General features: G+C 45.4%; 1 protein-coding gene and 1 pseudogene across 2 annotated transcripts in view; one reads left to right on the top strand and one right to left on the bottom strand.

Moving 5' to 3' along the window:
• Positions 1-13,378: 13,378 nt before the first annotated feature.
• Positions 13,379-19,859, bottom strand: part of STK10 (serine/threonine kinase 10) — a 153,707-nt gene continuing 147,226 nt past the window's right edge. Inside the window, exon 19 of the mRNA XM_010373315.2 lies at positions 13,379-16,296. Within this exon, the coding sequence (XP_010371617.1) occupies positions 16,156-16,296 (141 nt within the window). The 3' untranslated portion in view covers positions 13,379-16,155. The remainder of the gene's footprint in view (positions 16,297-19,859) is intronic.
• Positions 19,145-19,680, top strand: LOC115896410 (annotated as a pseudogene). The gene has a single exon (XR_004056280.1). The product of XR_004056280.1 is annotated as a 60S ribosomal protein L21 pseudogene (transcript).

Here is a 19,859-nt window from a genome sequence, read left to right as displayed (position 1 = left end):
TGATCTGTCTAATGTTAACAGTGGGGTGTTAAAGTCTCCCATTATTATTGTATGGGAGTCTAAGTCTCTTTGTAAGTCTCTAAGGACTTGCTTTATGAATCTGGGTGCTTCTGTATTGGGTGCATATATATTTAGGATAGTTAGCTCTTCTTGTTGAATTGATCCCTTTACCATTATGTAGTGGCCTTCTTTGTCTCTTTTGATCTTTGTTGGTTTAAAGTCTGTTTTATCAGAGACTAGGATTGCAACCCCTGCCTATTTTTGTTTTTCATTTGCTTGGTAGATCTTCTTCCATCCCTTTATTTTGAGCCTATGTAGGGAGACCACTTTTAATGAAGGCATCATAAAACTTTGCATAGGGCTTTATGTCTGTATTCGTCTGTTTGCATTACTATAAAGGAATACCTGAGACTTGATATTTTATAAAGAAAAGTGGTTTGGGCTGGGCACAGTGGCTCATGCCTGTAATCCCAGCACTATAGGAGGCTGAGGCGGGCGGATCACCTGAGGTTGGGAGTTCAAGACCAGCCTGACCAACATGGAGAAACCCTGTTTGCACTAAAAACATAAAATTAGCTGGGCGTGGTGGTACATGCCTGTAATCTCAGCTACTCAGAAGGCTGAGGCAGAGGTTGCGGTGAGCCAAGGTTGCACCATTGCATTCCAGTCTGGGCAACAAGAGCAAAACTCCATCTCAAAAAAGAAAAAAAAAAAAGAAAATAGGTTTATTGGCTATTTTGCAGGGTATACAAAAAGCATGGTGCTGGCATCTGCTCCTGGTAAGGGCCTCAGGAAACTTACTATCACAGCAGAAGGGGGAACAGGTGTGCCACATCACAAGCGTGGGAGCAAGAGAGCAAGGCGGGTAGGTCGCAGTGAACAACCATATCTCACATGAACTAGTGAGCAAGAATTCACTTATTACCAAGGGGTTGATGCTAAACGTTCTTGAGGGATCTGCCCCCATGACTCAGTCACCTCCCACCAGGTCCCACTTCCAGCATTGAGAATCACATTTCAACGTGAGATTTGGTGGGGACAAACATCCAAACCATATCAGTGTCTCCCTTTTTTATGAATGCTATTGAAGGTAAAGAGTAACTTTTTTTTTTTTTTTTTTGAGACAGAGTCTCAATCTGTCTCCCAGGCTGGAGTGCAGTGGCATGATATCAGCTCATTGCAATCTCTGCCTCCCAGGTTCAAGCAATTCTCCTGCCTCAGCCTCCCGAATACCTGGGATTACAGGCGCACGCCACCACGCCCAGCCCTTTTTGTATTTTTAGTAGAGATGGGGTTTTGGCATGTTGGCCAGGCTGGTCTCAAATGCCTGACCTCAGGTGACCTGCCTGCCCCGGCCTCCCAAAGTGCTGGGATTACAGGCATGAGCCATCATGCCTGGCCAAGAGTGACATTTTTTAAATGGTGTATTTTAACCTTTGAAGAGTTTTCTGAATTTAGATACAGTATAAAGAGGGATAGTGTAGTGAAATTTTGACTTAACTCATTTCCAACTAATATCCGAGAATGAATTTTCTTGAGGGGGAATATTGTGAAACATAGGAAAGAGGTATTGGTAAGAAATTTGTCTGGGCACGGTGGCTCACGCCTGAATCCCTGCATTTTGGGAGGTGGAGGAAGGCAGATCCCTTGAGGCCAGGAGTTCAAGACCAGCCTGCTCAATATGGTGAAACCCCATCTCTACCAAAAAAATACAAAAATTAACCAGGCATGGTGGCGGGCGCCTGTAGTCCTAGCTACTCTGGAGGCTGAGGTAGGAGAATCACTTGAACCTGGGAGGCAGAGGTTGCACTGAGCTGAGATCACTCCACTGCACTCCAGCCCATGTGACAAAGTGAAACCCTGTCTCAAAAAAAGAAGAAAAGAAGTATTAAAGGTGGTAGCACCCTATTTTAACCACATGACAAGGCTCCGTACCTTATCCCTCTATCTATAGAACCCAGAAAAAAGGATAATTATGAAATACATTATTGGCACATTTATTCAACTTTTTCTTACAGAGTCTAATTTAGCTGTTTGTTATTAAGGACTGGCTTTACCAATAATTGATTTTAGGTGAGTTAAATCTTTAGTTCCATGACTTTAAGGAAGATACATTTAAAGCGCCTAAAAACATTTCATCAGTTAATTTGTTCGCAAACATGTATTAAAGTTAATATTTGTATTTTTCCAACCCTTTTTGAGCTTATCACGTTAAATAAGATACCTCCAAGTGAAAGAGTAGAGACAAGTTGTATTAGAAAAGAATATGCTGGCCAGGCGCAGTGCCTCACGCCTGTAATCCCCGCACTTTGGGAGGCTGAGGCAAGAGGATTGCTTGAACCCAAGAATACAAGACCAGCCTGGGTAACATGGGAAAACTCTATCTCTACAAAAAAAATACAAAATTATCCAGGACCAGTAGTGTGCGCCTATAGTCCCAGCTACTGGAGAAGCTGAGGTGGGAGAATCACTTGAGACTGGGAGGTTGAGGCCACAGTGAGCTGAGATCACACCCACCATACTCTAGCCTGGGCAACAGAGCAAGACCCTCTCAAAAAAAGAATATGCTATGCCACAGTAGCAGATTAACCCTGCCTATCAGTCACAATTCAGCCAAAGAATTAGAACCAACAAGAGTATATTAAGGGATTTTTTTTCCAAGGAGTTGACCTTCTATAAATGTAAATCTAGTTAAGCTGTCACAGCTAATTTTTTTGTATTTTAGTAGAGATGGGGTTTCACCGTGTTTGCCAGGATGATCTCGATCTCCTGACCTCGTGATCCGCCTGCCTGGGCCTCCCAAAGTGCTGGGATTACAGGTGTGAGCCACCGCGCCCGGCCGGTATTTTTTTTTCTGTTACATCATCAGACTGCAAATTTTCCAAGCTTTTTTGCTCTGCTTTCTCTTCAACATTTGCTGCTTAGAAATTTCTTTCACCAGATACCCTAGATCATCTCTCTCAAGTTCAAGTTCCACTGATCTCTAGGGTGGGGGTAATATGCCACCAGTCTTTTTACTAAAACATAGCAAGAATCACCTTTATTCCAGTTCCCAACACATTTGTCATCTTCATCTGAGATCACCTCAGCTTGGACTCCATTGTCCATATCATTATCAGCATTTTGGTCAAAGCCATTCAACAGGTCTCTAGGAAGTTCCAAACTTTCCCCCATCTTCTTGTCTTCTTCTGAGCCCTCTAAACTGTTCCAACCTTTGCCTGTTACCCAGTTCCAAAGTCACTTCCACATTTTTGGGTATCTTTATAGCAGTACCTCAGTCTCTGTTGTACCAATTTACTTATTATCTGTTCTCACACTCCTACAAAGAATTGCCCGAGACTGGGTAAGTTATAAAGGAAAGTAATTTAATTGACTCACAGTTCCACAGGGCTAGGGAAGCCTCAGGAAACTTAGAATCATGGCAGGTCCTTCTTCACATGGCTTCACTTGGTTCTCAAGTGCATCTTCCCAGGTATCCCTATCCAAGTCTCAGGGTTCCATTTCTCCCCTATCAGGGGCCTGATTTTCATGGAGAAAACTTACTGGGACTACAAAGTTACTCATTGCTGAAGTTCTACTACTTTTACAATACAATACAGTCCTATGCCTGGACTTCACATGGCACGTGTCCTTCTTCACAAGGAGAAGTGCCAAGCAAAGGGGGCAAAGCACCTTATAAAACCATCAGCTATCATAAGAACTCACTATCACGAGAACAATATGGGAGTAACTGTCCCCATGATTCAATTACCTCCCACCAGGTCCCTCCCATGACACGTGGGGATTATGGCAACTACAATTCAAGATGAGATTTGGGTGAGGACACCCAAATCATCAAGAAAATGATTAACAGATGTTATCTGTGAAGTCTTATGGACCCATTGTAAGAAAGACCTGGGTCAGGACTACATTTATGCCTGACCTGTAGAATCCCTACTCTAATGATGAGTCTTTGATGGTGCTTTAGTTTTGGAACTTTTGATCTCCTTAGCACTCTGTCATGGTAGTTCCAGAATATTACCTCATTTAACACAGGCCATTATTTTTTCCAAGTACCTAAACACTATTCCTCTGTTAATTCTAACTTCAAGGCCCCTTGTCAGGCTGTTAAATATTGAGTTGTGGAAGAGTATCCCCATATCAGCAAACACTCCTTTAGCCAGATAAATATTCTACCAGCCCAATTTCTGTTTCAGCATCCTCAAGGTACATTTGTAAGCAAGCACTCCCTGTTCTTGCTGATACATACTAGTCTGGTCCTATGGATCCTTTGGAGAATAATCCTTTTCTACCCTTAGCAGAACCAGCACTTCCCCAGGTGGGTCATGCTGAGACTTAACCCTAGTTGTTTGCCTACTGTCCAGGAGGGGTGTGGGGGAAGATCTTGAGGAAGGCAGATATTGTTTTGCAGGTTATCTGCCTCAGTTCAGGCCCTTGCACAGTTTCTGCAAGGAGGGGGCTGCTATTGTCCTCTAACAAGGGGGAATGTTTGCCTAGAATGTTCAAGGGAATCTAAGAGTTAAATGTTCTCAAGTGTGTCTTCGCAGGTGTCCCCATCCAAATCTCAGGGTTCCATTTCTCCCTTATCAGGGGCCTGATTTTCATGGAGAAAATGTACTGGGACTACAGAGTTAGCCATTGCTGAAGTTCTGCCACTCTTACAATACAATACAGTCCTATGCCTGGTCTTCAGCACAGTTTGCTTTCCAGCTACAGTATATGGCAGGTTTTTTTTTTAGATGGAGTCTTGCTCCCTTATCAGGGAAACCAGCTCCCAATATTTCAATGTAGGTCCTTTCTATTTTCCCTAAGTTTTGGCCGGTCTGAGAAATAAAGAGAAAGAGTACAAAGAGAGAAATTTTACAGCTGGGTCTCCAGGGGTGACATCACATATTGGTAGGACCATGATGACAACCCCAAGCTGCAAAACCAGCAAGTTTCTATTAGGGATTTTAAAAGGGGAGGGGGTGTTTGAACAGGGAGTAGGTCACAAGGATCACATGCTTCAAAGGGCAATAAAGATCACGAGGCAAAGAGAAAAGTAGAACTACTGATGAGGGTCTATGTCTCACTGTGCACTCATTGTCTTGATAAACATCCTAACAGGAAACAGGGTTCGAGAAAAGAGAAATGGTCTGACTAGAATTTACCAGACTGGGATTTCCCAATCCTAGTAAGCCTGAGGGTACTGCAGGAGACCAGGACATATTTCAGTCCTTATCTCAACTGCATAAGACAGACACTCCCAGAGCGGCCATCTACAGACTTCCCCTGAGGAATGCATTCCTTCCCAGGGTTATTCCTTGCTGGGAAAAGAATTCAGCAGTATCTCCCCTTCTTGCACATCCGTTTATAGGCTTTCTGCAAGAAGAAAAATATGGCCGTATTCTGCCCGACCCTATAGGCAGTCACACCTTATGGTTATCTTCCCTTGTTTCCTGAAAATTGCTGTTATTCTGTATTTCTTCAGGGTGCACTGATTTCATATTGTTCAAACACACATGTTTTACAATCAGATTTCATATTGTTCAAACACACATGTTCTACAATCAATTTGTACAGTAGTGGTCCTGAGGTGACGTACATTCTCAGCTTACGAAGATAACAAGATTAAGAGATTAAAGACAGGCATAAGAAATTATAAGACTATTATTAGGGAAGTGATAAATGTCCATGAAATTTTCACAATTTATGTTCAGAGATTGCAGTAAAGACAGGCATAAGAAATTATAAAAGTATTAATTTGGGGAATTGAGAAATGTCCATGAAATTTTCACAATTCATGTTCAGAGATTGCAGTAAAGACAGGCATAAGAAATTATAAAAGTATTAATTTGGGGAATTGAGAAATGTCCATGAAATTTTCACAATTCATGCTCTTCTGCCCTGGGTCCAGCCGGTCCCTCTGCTTGTGGTCCCTGACTTCCTGCAACACTCTGTCACCCAGGCTGGAGTGCTATGGCACCATCTTAGGTCACTGCAACCTCTGCGTCCCAGGTTCAAGCGATTCTTGTACCTCAACCTCCCGAGTAGCTGGGATTACAAGTGCCTGCCACCACACCCAGCTAATTTTGTATCTTTAGTAGAGATGAGGCTTTACCATGTTGGCCAGTCTGGTCTCGAAATCCTGACCTCAGGTGATCTGCCTGTCTTAGCCTCCCAAAGTGTTGGGATTACAGACGTGAGCCACTATGCCCAGTCAATGCTGCTGAAGAGGCCTTCTGACTTCACATCTTGCCTTAAACTGGTAACTGTCTCACCTGAGCCTGTCATTTTCTCTCATGCATCAATAGCATCTGGCAACAATAAACGAATTCTGCAGTCCCTTAACTTATTGCTTCCTCTGAATTGCACAAGCCAATGCGACCCCTTCCAACTGTATTCAATTCTAATTTTCCACAGGCACATATTTCACTAATGGCAACGATACAGCATACCAGGCACTAATGACACTTCCCTTATGATCAGTAATAGGGTCCTTATTGCCATCTGGCCAGCAAGTGATTGAATTCCAAATCTCATCTTTAGAGTCCATTTCCTAGGACTATTACCAGTTCCAAATGTCTTAAGTAGGGTTATTCGGAAGCAGAATATGAAATGAGAACTTGTGTGCAAGTAATCTGTTAAGGAAATGCTCCCGGGAGAAATTGGAAAATGAATAGGAGAAGGAGGATAATGCAGGCAAAATGCAAAGCAAGAGTGCAATCTCAAGCAAAGTCCCATGGTGGGTAACTTCAGCCTGATCCCACAGGGGAATTTCAGAATATAAATTGTGCCTCAGAGTTTGTCCTGACTTGTTGCAAGGGAGCTAGGCTTTCATACTCCCACACCAGTCAGTCACTGGCTGAGACCCACCCATCTCAGGGTGGGTGGATGTAAATTCTCAGGCACTTCTGGCTCCAGCAGCCAAGAGCAGGCCTTTGAAGAGAGCCTCAGGTGTGGACGGTTAGAAGCAAAAGCCTCAGGAACTGGGGCAAGGCAAACAGAAACCATAAAAAGGGATCTGGGTAGAGCCTGAACAGTATCCACTATGTGCTTGTTATTTTTCCTCCCCAACTCTCTTTTCACTCCTCTGACCCTGAAGGAGAAGAGCAAAGTGGCAGAAACAGTGAAGACACAAACTACATTAGAATAGGCTAGGTTATACTAATGCTATAGTAACAACCCTAAAATCTCAGCAGCTCGTCACCATTCAGTTTACGTTTTGCTTATGCCTTGTGTCCTGTGTAGATTGTGAGGGGCCCTGCTCTCCATGGTCACCAGGGCTAAAGTTGTTGGAAGTTCTGCCGCCTTGTTCTGCACCATCTAAAATTCACAGCCTCCTCATGTGCTTTGATAGGAAGAGACAGACCAGAGGGTCGCACTTGGCTTTTCAGTGTGCTTCACCATAGGTGTGACAATCATGTCATTAGGCAGAATGGGTCACTGGGATCTGCCTGACTGCAGGGAGGCCAGAAATGCAGAGGATCCAAACGGTGCATTTGGTGAGAATTGCCCCAACCATACCAGTCTTTGTCACTATGAGCTTCTAAGTGTAGTTCGAGCTTGAGCTGGGTGAGAAAAAGGTTATTTTTCTGTCACCCGGGTTGGAGTGCAATGGAGTGATCTTGGCTCACTGCAACCTCCACCTCCCTGGCTCAAGCTATCCTCCCACCTCAGTCTCCCGAGTAGCTAAGACAACAAGTGTGTGCCACCATGCCCAGCTAATTTTTTGTATTTCTTGTAGAAACAGAGTTTCATCATGTTGCTCACCCAGGCTGGTCTCAAACTCCTGAGTTGAAGGTATCCACTCGCCTTGGCCTTCCAAAGTGCTGGGATTATTGGCGTGAGCCACCATGACTAGCCTGAGTAAAAGTTTTAAATCAATGTGAAAGTAAAACTTGGTAACTAGACTTTACAAAATAATTTTGGAAAAGCTATGAGATTTGCCAGATAATTTTTTTTTAATCATCAAGGTAGAGGGAAATGGTTTTACCTAGCACAGAAGATACGTAGTGATATGAAAGAATAAGGTTCCTAATAAAAACCAGAAAATAGCCAGAATCCCTAACGCTATAGTACTGATTAAGTAGATAATAAACATTCATAGGTCGGTGGGTTAATTAGCCACTTAAAACGATGTTTCCGGCTGGGTGCAGTGGTTCACACTTTGGGAGGCTGAGGTGGGCAGATCACCTGAGATCGGGAGTTCGAGATCAGCCTGACCAACATGGAGAAACCCTGTCTCTACTAAAAATACAAAATTAGCTGGGCGTGGGGGCTCATGCTTGTAATCCCAGCTACTCAGGAGGCTGAGGCAGGAGAATCGCTTGAACCCAGGAGGCGGAGATTGTGGTGAGCCAAGATAGCGCCACTGCACTCCAGCCTGGGCAACAAGAGTGAAACCCCATCTCAAAAATAAATAAATAAATAAATAAATAAATAAATAAATAAATAAATAAATAAATAAAATGTTTCCAGAGAACTTTTAGTGACATTGTTAAATGTTCATAATATCATGTAAGTGAAAAAAGTCAGGATATAAAACTATATGAAAATCCCTTCCCATCTTTTACCTAGATCACTGTAAGGACCCTGACCGTCAGCCACCCTCCAGCTCATGTCCCTCCAATGTGTTTTGTTTTTGTTTTTGTTTTTGAGATGGAGTCTTGCTCTGTTGCCCAGGCTGGAGTGCAGTGGCGCAATCTGGGCTCACACCATGCTCTTGCCTCAGCCTCCCGAGTAGCTGGGACTACAGGCGCCCACCACCATGCCTGGCTAATTTTTTGTATTTTTAGCAGAGACAGGGTTTCACCGTGTTAGCCAGGATGGTCTCAATTTCCTGACCTCATGATCCACCCGCCTTGGCCTCCCAAAGTGCTGGGATTACAGGCGTGAGCCACCGCGCCCGGCTTCCAATGTGTTTTTTTATAGTGCAGCCAATCATCTGCCTACAATATCAAGCAGAGGCCATACCTTGTTGCAGGATAAAATCCAAATTCCTTTTCATGGTTTGCATATATCTCTCCCTGGTCAAGCCTCCTCTCCAACTTTATTTTTGTCAACTACCCATCTTACACTCTAGTCTCAAACTTATAACTTCCCAGCCCAGATATTTCCTCTGAGCACCAGATGTGTGTACACAAATGACATCCCTCCCTGGATGTCTCGTAGGCATCAAATTTATTATTTTACTTATTTTGTGAGAGGAAGTTTCACTCTTCAGGGTCTTTCTCCCATTGCCTTGATGAATAGTACTTGGCTCCCTTCTAGCCATTTAATCTCTTTAGGAAATTGTCACTTAGCCATACCCTTACTATTCTCTCCCAAACTTACTTTTTCACTCTACATGGCCAAGCTGAGAACTTTCCAGATCTATTCTGCTTCTCTTTTAATTATAAATTCTGTCTTTAAGTCATGTCTTTGCTCTTGCATCTCACTGTATGTCATTGAAAGCAGCCATGCAGCAGCCTGAACGCTTTGCTCCCTAACTGTTTTTGTTTGTTTGTTTGTTTTTGCCGGATATCCTAGTTCATTGCTCCTAAATTCCATAAAGTCCTAGGACACAAACACAAGTCCACCAAATTATTTTCAACTATGTAACAAGAATGGCCTTTACTCCAGTTTCTAATACCTTGTTCCTCATTTCCATTTGAGACCTCAACAGAATGGCCTTTACTGTCCATATTTCTATCAACATCCTGGTCACGAGCATTTAAGTAATCTCTTAGAAGATTCAGACTTTCCCCACTGCTGTTCTCTCCTGAGCCCTCACCAGAATCACCCTTAATGCTCCATTCGTGGCAGTGTAGGCTTTTTCTAGCCTGCTCCTTCCAATTTTTCCAGCCTCTACCCATTACCCAGTTCCAGAGTGGCTTCTACATTTTTCACAGGTGTTTGTTATAGCGACAGACCACTACTCAGTACCAATTTTCTGTCTTAGTCAGTTTTCTGCTGCTATAACAGAATACCATAGACTAGGTAAATTTATAAAGAACAGAGGTTTATTTGGCTCACAGTTCTGGAGGCTGGGATGTCCAAGAGCATAGTGCCAGAGTCTGGCAAGGGTCATCCCATGGCACAAAATGGAAGACGAAAGTGAGCACATGAGACAGAGAGAGGGAATTAGGCAGACTTATCCTTTTTTGGGGGGGGCAGGGGGGCGGAGATGGAATCTTGCTCTGTCACCCAGGTAGAGGAATGCAGTGATACAATCTCGGCTCACTGCAACCTCTGCCTCTTGGGTTCAAGCGATTCTCCTGCCTTAGCCTCCTGAGTAGCTGGGATTACAGGTGCCCACCACCACACCTGGCTAATTTTTGTATTTTTAATAGAGATGGAGTTTCACCATGTTGGTCAGGCTGGTCTTGAACTTCTGACTTCAGGCAATCCACCCACCTAGGCCTCCCAAAGTGCTGGGATTACAGGCGTGAGCCACCACGTCGGGCCAACTCATCCTTTTTATCAGGAATCCATTCCCATGATAACTAACCCACTTCTGCAATAATGGTATTAGTCCATTCATGAGGGCAGAGCCCTCATGACATAATCACCTCTTACAGGTTCCACCTCTTAATATCCTTACAGTGGCAATTAAATTTCAATGAGTTTTGGAGGGGACATTTACACCGTAGCAAGGGGTCAGCTAAAAAGCCCTACTTGCGGCTGGGTGCAGTGGCTCACGCCTGTAATCCCACTACTTTGGAAGGCTGAGGCAGGTGGATCATGAGGTCAGGCGTTCGAGACCAGCCTGACCAACATGGTAAAACCCTGTCTCTACTAAAAATACAAAAATTAGTCGGGCGTGGTGGTGTATACCTGTAATCCCAGCTACTCAGGAGGCTGAGGCAGGAGAATCGCTTGAACCCGAGAGGTGGACGTTGTAGTGAGGCAAGATCATGCTACTGCACTCCAGCCTGAACAACAGAGCTTGATTCCATCTAAAAAAAAAAAAGTCTTACTTCGTGCCCTCATGGAGCCTGTAGTCTTCCCTTTCCTTCTGAAAGCCTCCAACCTCTGTGGGCCAAAAAACTCTTTCAACATAATCTCAGTCCTTTTCAGCTCGTCTCTTGAATTGATAAAGCCATGATTTCAACTGCCCTTCCCCTGAGTGAACTCCCCTTCTTCTGACTGCCCTTGGGACAGATAGAGGTGTTTTAGCCTGGCATGTTAGTCTGGACCTGTCCATTTCTTCAGCCTCATAACCCATAAAGCATTTACCCTAAACAATACCCCAGGCCCAGAATGCACGTGTTCTGGCACATCCTAGTTTGTCTTCCAAGACTCAGCATCAGCTTCTCTGGGAAGTCTTCCCTGATTCTCCCAGGCAACGTCAGTCTGAACTTACACTCTGCTTTTCCAGGTCTGTTTCCCCACAAGGACAGGGAGACCATGTCAGTGTCTTACTCATCTTGGCATCTCTAGCACATGGTGCTTAAGAGGTGTCAATGAATGTGGAATGATCTCATTTCCCAAGTCCCATGAACCCCCTCATGCACTGCTGTTTTGTCAGTTTCATGAATTATTTTTCACAAGAATCCCAGTCATTTTTCTAGCCCTTAATGGCAGGCAGGCCGGCTGCTGATTTCTTTGCATCCCCCAGACAGTAATCAATGTGAACTCCGCACTGACCTTGTGGCTGCGGCCTGCCCCCTGCTGGTCAGAAGGTATCTAGGCCAGAGACAACTCAAGGCTGGAGAAACGGGTTCCAAATCATTTTTTGTGCCATGGACTCCTTTGGCATTCCACAAAGAATATGACTCTCTTCTCAGAATAACAAATATTTTTTGAGACAGAGTCTCGCTCTGTCGCCCAGGCTTGAGTGGCTCACTGCAACCTCTGCCTCCCGGGTTCAAGCGATTCTTGTGCCTCAGCCTCCCAAGTAGCTGGGAATACAGGTGCGCCACCACACCTGGCAAATTTTTGTATTTTTAGTAGAGACGGGGTTTCACCATGTCAGCCAGGCTGGTCTCAAACTCCTGACCTCAAGTGATCTGCCGGACTCGGCCTCCCAAAGTGCTAGGATTACAGGCTTGAGCCACTGCGCCTGGTGGCTTCTCAGAATGATATTTTCAAGTGTGCAATATAAAGCACATAGATTACAAATGAAACCAATCATATGGAGTACAGGTAACAAAATACTGGAAAACCTGTATATACTATGTATGTGATATATATGCCCATGTAATGTGATATATGGATGTATATACACATATGCACATTAAATAAGATCTACTAATAGGTCTAATAACTACTGTAATTTCAAAGTGATAAAAATATTTTGAGATCTCTACAGCAGCTGCAAGGTGATATGAAATATCTGGGATTTCTATTGGTGACAGTCACCACTACTGCTAATACTACTAGAGTTTGTTGGCTACATCCATAATGAAAGGAAATGCTTAATTTCAGTTAGAGGACAGTAAAACTTAAGACCAAATCTTTCGCCATCCAAATACCGAGACACCCTGAATTCTACATATGGATCCGTTGTAGGGAGAGTCTATGGACCCAAAGTTAAGAAAGCCTGAATTGTGTTTCAGAGGCATGGCAGAGAGATTAAATACGGCAGGGATGGCTAGTGGCTAGGTGTCTGTACGACCCTTGATTAGTTCAAGTGGCAGTGGAGTGAGAAACAGGAGGTCTGCCAGAAACACCTCTGGCAGAAGGTCCAAGTTTGAATCCCATAGGTATCACTTACCAGGGTTTATGAGAACTGGCTTGACCCTTCCCTTTGCCTAGTGCCCATTTCCTCATCTGTAAAATGAGAATGAGCCTGGTGTGGTGTATGGTGGCTCACACCTGTAATTCCAGCTGTTTGGGAGGCTGAGGCAGGAGGATTGCTTGAGGCCGGGAGTTTCAGACCAGCCTGGGCAACATAGTGATCTCCCCTGCCCTGTCGCCTGTCTCCACAAAAAGTTAGCCAGGCACCGTGGCTCATGCCTGTAATCCTAGCTACTCAGGAGGATAAGGTGGGAGGAGCGTCTGAGCCCAAGAGTTTGAGGTTACAGTGAACCATGATCATGCCACTGCACTCCAGCCTGGGAGACAGGGAGACCCTGTCTCTAAAAAAGTAATAAATACATAAAATGGGAATGACGGTGTCTTCCTCCAATTGTTGAAAGGATTCAGTACATTAACAGGTGAAAACTTTTTGGGGGTCAATGAATGTTTGTTGTTAAGTAAGAATGATATTAAATGTCTGTAGAGAACATGCCCCATGACACACTTTCCCTCAGCCAGGCACAATGTCTTTCCAAAGAGAAACCCAAAGTCTGAGCCGCCGTATGACCTGGGAGGCCGCTGTGTACTTGGAAGATAAGCCCTTTCTTGCCGGGTGAATATGGCTAAGTGTGCCCCACTTTCCACCCCAATCCAAAAGAACAACCCGAACAGCAAATAACCTTGTTACTTTATTAGAAGCATATTTACACTCTTGTAGTTAACTTTCCAGAGAATGTGTTATAAAAATTTTGTATAAAGTCTGGAAACTACATAAAAATAATTTCATCTTTCATAAAGGGAAAATATAAGTTAGTTACATTTACTCTAAAACCAGACAGAGAAAAAAAAAAACCAGTTCTGTCTGTCCCTTATACAGAAAACACTAACACGGGGCACGAGGAATACTGCGTGGGCCTCTCAGAGATGGGCATTGCACGGTGGCTCCATTGTGAGGCTAGGTGACCCCACCAGTCCCCATCCAGAAAAGCACAGGCGCTCTGAGGGCTCAGGCGGCACTGGGCAGGGACGCAGCAACTCCTTGAAGGGCAAAGGTGATGTGAAGGACAAGCCGCAAGAGGAATGATCACAGACTTTCACCTGAACATGAAACTGGCATTTCACCTAACACTTTCTCACACGCCAGGCTACAAACAGAAATACTGCAAGCAAAGCCCAAAGCAGCCCTGTCTGACAGTTTCCAATGCCGGACTGGTCTGGTAGAACTAGGTCTATGTTCTGCAGTTACACTGCTGCTAGTTCATGTTTCCCCAGCATCTGTGCACCAAAGAGAATAAAAGGAGACAACTGTTTTGCTTGTCTCATTCGTGAGAGACCTGAAAAATGTCCTATCTGGGTCAAATTCTGCAGCAGGCAAGTTAAATGCTCACTAACCTGAGAACCATTGCTAGTTCCAAGAGCATCTTTACTGCGTATTTCAGATTTGGGCAGTCCCCTTTTCCTGTTGAAGGGCTGCCCCTCCCTTCCCAAGCATCTAGTTATAACCAATGTTGAGAAAATTTCCAGGGAATTGCTTTAGAAAGACAGAGTATACAGAACCTTAACCTAGCTGGGCACAGTGGCACATGTCTGTCGTCCCAGCTACTCTTGAGGTTGAAGGGGGGGAATCAGTTGAGCCACGAGTTTGAGATCAACTTGGGGAACATACGAGAGACCCTGTCGCAAAGAATTTTTTTTTTTTTTTTTTTTTTTTTTTTTTTGAGACAGTCTCGCTCTTCACCTAGGCTGGAGTGCAGTGGCATGATCTTGGCTCACTGCAACCTCTGCCTCCTGGGTTCAAGCAATTCTCCTATCTCAGCCTCCTGAGTAGCTGGGATTACAGGCATGCACCACCACGCCTGGCTAAAAATACAAAAATAATTTTGTATTTTTAGCAGAGACAGGGTTTCGCCATGTTGGCCAGGCTAGTCTCGAACTCCTGACCTCAGGTGAGCCACCATGCCTGGCTTAAAAAGAATCTTAAACCTGTAGGAGCGAAGGCGGAAAAAGTCCTCCCAGGGAGTCTCAACCACTCTACCACCAGCAAAACACTACCCAGATTCAATATGCCCATATGATGACTCCAAATCATTACCAGTTTTGTGTTGTTGAGATATCTTCCCGGAGAAACCATACATTTTACAGCTGTTTCAATGAAACAATTAGAAATCAGGGTGAAAAACGGTTTTCTTTGTAAGTAAGACCGCATACTAGTTCAAACATTTGCTTTTATTTCGTTATATACACTCCGCAGCCGTAGGATCAGAATCTGGGGGAAGCCAACTGAGAACCTGAAGTCCCAGGGGTCCATCTGAGGTACAGAAGCTGTGCTTCCGCCATGTTCCTGGGGCAGGGGGCATTCCATTTCCCCCTGATGCTTTTTCTTCCTGAAGAGAAGTCCAAGAGACTGCCAGCCCAGGTCTGAAATGCAAGGTGGGACTCCTGAACACAGTCGGGGGGACGGAGCAGAGGGATACAGCCCTCCTGTTTCACCTGCAGACAGGGTGGGCAAGAGTGCTATGGAGCAGACTGGGTTGTGGAAGCCTTGTGTGCTGAGGAATTCGTCCCTGAACACAGGAGCCTGTGCGGGGGCCAGCATGAATCGTAGCCTGGCAGTACAGCCTGTGCTTCTCTGTGCCTCCGGTGCCAACACCCAGCATGCGCCACACCAGCTGCTCCACCTAACATGCTCAGTGGCACAGGCTCAGGCAGCAAACGTGTTCCAACCCACCTGGGCAGAAGAGGCCAGGCCAGCAGACCAAGTCCTGTGTATATGTATGCATGTGTGTGTACGTTCACACACAGGTGCAGGAAGGGGGACACGAGATGGCATGAAACACTGGAGAAGCAGAATAAACATTTCAGCCTCCCTCTTTCCCCGGTCCCCACCCCCCACATAGACATGGCCTAGTCTTAAGTGGAAAGCAAATTGGGAGAACAGGAAGAATGAGGCCATCTCCCGAGCAGCCAGCTGCAGGCCAGGCTCCACTGGAAACAAATGGCTCTGAGGGACTTGATTCAGTGACTCTGCAGGGAATGGCTGCAGAGAATTCCAGCCTGGATGAGCCCATGGAGACTTCATCAGCAGTGCTTTGTTCCCACACACAGCAAAACTGGTATTTTGGCAAACAGGAGAGGACTCAAGGCCATGGAACACCCATTCCTCCTGGACCCTGACCCCACCAGCAGCCCCATCCCTTCCAGCTTGAAGGGGTCTGGGGCTCAAGGAGAACATACATTAGGGTCATCATTACACCTCACCCTCCACAGGCCAGAGAGAAGTCAGGAACACTGCGGCGGGTCTATCGGGCACAGCTGGGGTGGCACAGGGTGAGGGGCTGGATTTGAGCTGGCACAGACGCAAGAGGGAAAAGGGGTCCTGAGTTACATGTTCACAGAGAATGAAGGAGAAGGCCCTGGGGCCCACCAAGTTGCCAGCACAGGCCCGGGCGGTTGTTAAGAAGCATCCGCAGAATTGTAGGGGAAGAACTTGGCGGCCTTGCTTGGGGTGGTGGGGTTTGGGCACTCCGCCTCCTCGCTCAGCTTGAAGAACATCTCCTGCTCCCGCTTCTTCTGGTTCAGATCCTCTTCCAGGGCCTAGGGAAGAGAGGACGGATGGCGCTTGGTCAGATCTGCAGGCCACACAAGGGTCCCCCACTCACAGGACCCCCACTGATATGGCCTTCTCTGGAACGTTCCCTTCCAGGCCTCACTGCTTGAGAAACTAGGTCTTCCCTCTTTCCTACCCTAGAGCTCCTCCCTCAGGAGGTAAGCACCACCTCCTGCCACTGCCACTCAGAAGCTCCCTGTGGACCAGAGGGTACAGTTGGGGGAAATGCCAATCTAGATGGGGCAGGGAGGAAAAAAGCAGATGCAAATCCCCTGGCAGGAAAACAGCCAGATGACTGGAGAAAAATCCGAGCGAGAAGAGGGAGAGAGATTTAGCAGCAAAGGAAGCAGAGATTGAGTTTTGCTTTTTTGTTTGTTGTTGTTGTTTTTTTAAATATACATCAGCTTTTACCTAAACCCAGAGGTTCTGATTTTGAAGATTTGTGGTGGGACCAAGGGCTTCTGCACTGTACAAAGTCTTCAGGTTAACTCAGAGGAGAACTCTAGTTGAAAAGCACTGCGGGAGGTTCCCTTGAGCACAAGCTTATCTAGGTACATTGGATCCTACTAGAAATATTTTTCTTTTCTTTTTTTCGAAATAGAGTTAAGCTCTGTCACGCAGGATGGAGTGCAGTGGCTCACTGCAAATTCAGCCTCACAGGTTCAAGTGATTCTCCTGCCTCAGCCTCCCCAGTAGCTGGGATTACAGGCACCCGCCACCATGACTGGCTAATTTTTGTATTTTTAGTAGAGAAGAGGTTTCACCATGTTGGCCAGACTGGTCTCGAACTCCTAACTTCAGGTGATCCACCCACCTTGGCCTCCCACATAACAGATTACAGGCTTGAGCCACCGTGCCCAGCACAGAAAAATTTCTTTTCTTTTTTTTTTGAGACGGAATCTCACTCTGTTGCCCAGGCTAGAGTGCAGTGACGCGATCTCGGCTCACTGCAACCTCCGCCTCCCATGTTCAAGTGATTCTCCTACCTCTGCCTCCCGAGTAGCCAGGATGACAGGCATGTCACCTGTATCACCTGGCTAATTTTTGTATTTTTAGTAGAGATGGGGTTTCACCATGTTGGTCAGGCTGGTCTCAAACTCCTGACCTCAGGCAATCCACCCACCTCGGCCTCCCAAAGTGCTGGGATTACAGGCGTCAGCCACCACGCCTGGACCTGAGAGACTTCTTAAGGGCTCTCCAATAATAAGCATTCAAGTAAGAAAGGACGCCAACTGCAGTGGAAAGAACATGGGCTTGGTGGTCAGACGACGTTGTCAGAGCTCCAGGATTGTCTTTTTTTTTTTTTTTTTTTTTTTTTGAGATGGAGTCTTGCTCTGTTGCCCAGGCTGGAGTGCAGTGGTGCAATCTTGGCTCACTGCAAGCTCCACCTCCCGGGTTCACACCATTCTCCTGCCTCAGCCTCCCGAATAGCTGGGACTACAGGCGCCTGCCACCATGCCCTGCTAATTTTTTGTATTTTTAGTAGAGAAGGGATTTTGCCATGTTAGCCAGGATGGTCTCGATCTCCTGATCTTGTGATCCGTCTGCCTCAGCCTCCCAAAGTGCTGGGATTACAGGCGTGAGCCACCGTGCCTGGCCTAGGATTTTCTCAAGAAACTGGAAATCAAGATTTTAATGTAAAATCTCCTTATATACTTAAAAGTGGACATCTTTTAAAAAATTTATAGGCCAGGCGTGGTGGCTCACGCCTGTAATTGCAGCACTTTGGGAGGCCAAGGCAGGAGGATCACCTGAGGTCAGGAGTTCAAGACCAGCTCGGCCAACATGGCGAACTCCATCTCTACTAAAAACATAAAAGCTAGCCAGGCCTGGTGGTGTGTGCCTGTAATCCCAGCTACTTGGGAGGCTGAGGCAGGAGAATCACTTGAGGGGAGGTGGAAGTTGCAGTGAGACAAGATTGCGCCACTGCACTCCAGCCTGGGTGACAGAGCGAGACTCTGTCTCAGAAAAAAATTTTTTTTATATCACTATGTTGGTTGGCCAAACATACCATGCCTGTAAGCCAATTCCAGCACATAGGCTATCAGTTTGGGACCTCTGCTCTAGGAATACCAACAATTTAATAATAATAGCTACTACTTTTTGAGCACAGAATGGTTTAGTAACTTGCCCAAGGTCTCACAACTCGTAATGGAGGAGTTAGGACTTCATCCCACCTGTGTGACTCCAAAGCCTTGGCTGTTTAAACTCTGTTCTACCCCTGCACATATATTTCTCAATACAACCTTCTAAGGCCAGAGTCAGCGATCTTTTTTCTGTTATGTGACAGATAGTAAACATTCTTGGCATTGCAGGACACATTTGGTCTCTATTGTGACTACTCAACTGCCACTGTAGTACCAAATCAGCCACAGACAATCTGTAAATGAACGAGCATGGCTGTGTTCCAATAAAACTTTATTTACAAATACAGGTGGCGGGCCAGATTAGGACATTGGCAGTAGTTTGCTAACATCTACTTTAAGGAAATAAATATCTACATTTTACAGCCCGAAAAGCCAGAGTTCAGGAGGGAAGATTTGACTCGTTTGAGGCCACATTGTGTGTTAACACTGACCCAAGCAACACTTTATTGACTCCATCAGATATTCCGTATTTACTTGAAATACATCTGATTTTTTCTAAAAATACTCCACAATGTACAATCATCTCCCCGCCTCCATACAAGGCAGGGGGTTCACAGGCTGCTGACTGCAATGCAAGAATGTAAAAGACCATTTATTCTTGAATGAAAATCATCACCTCCGGGTCATTGTTCCAGCAGAAACCCAAATAGCTAATGACAGAAGAATTCTATAAAGAATTCTGGCCTTTCGGCCGGAACCGCCATCTTCCAGTAATTTGCCAAAATGACGAACACAAAGGGAAAGAGGAGAGGCACCCGATATATGTTCTCTAGGCCTTTTAGAAAACATGGAGTTGTTCCTTTGGCCACGTATATGCGAATCTATAAGAAAGGAGATACCATAGACATCAAGGGAATAAGTACTGTTCAAAAAGGAATGGCCCACAAGTGTTACCATGGCGAAACTGGGAGAGTCTACAACGTTACCCAGCATGCTGTTGGCATTGTTGTAAACAAACAAGTTAAGAGCAAGATTCTTGCCAAGAGAATTAATGTGCGTATTGAGCACATTAAGCACTCTAAGAGCCGAGACAGCTTCCTGAAACGCGTGAAGGAAAATGATCAGAAAAAGAAAGAAGCCAAAGAGAAAGGTACCTGGGTTCAACTGAAGCGCCAGCCTGCTCCACCCAGAGAAGCACACTTTGTGAGAACCAATGGGAAGCAGCCTGAGCTGCTGGAACCGATTCCCCATGAATTCATGGCATCATAGGTGTTAAAAAAATAAATAAATAAAAGACCTCTGGGCTGAAAAAAAAAAAAAAAAAAAGAATTCTGCAAAGAGGTAGCCCCCACAGGCAAAGTCCAACGCCAGCTTCCCAACTGCACGCCTGTGGTGCCTCCCCCGAGCCCAGGACCCTCTTTGAAGCGATCTGAGACATAAGGCAATAGCTAGAGGCAACGTGA

The sequence above is a fragment of the Rhinopithecus roxellana genome, chromosome 3 (genome assembly GCF_007565055.1).
Source record: "Rhinopithecus roxellana isolate Shanxi Qingling chromosome 3, ASM756505v1, whole genome shotgun sequence".
Taxonomy (NCBI): Eukaryota; Metazoa; Chordata; class Mammalia; order Primates; family Cercopithecidae; genus Rhinopithecus; species Rhinopithecus roxellana.
This window is presented reverse-complemented; position numbering and strand designations above follow the sequence as displayed.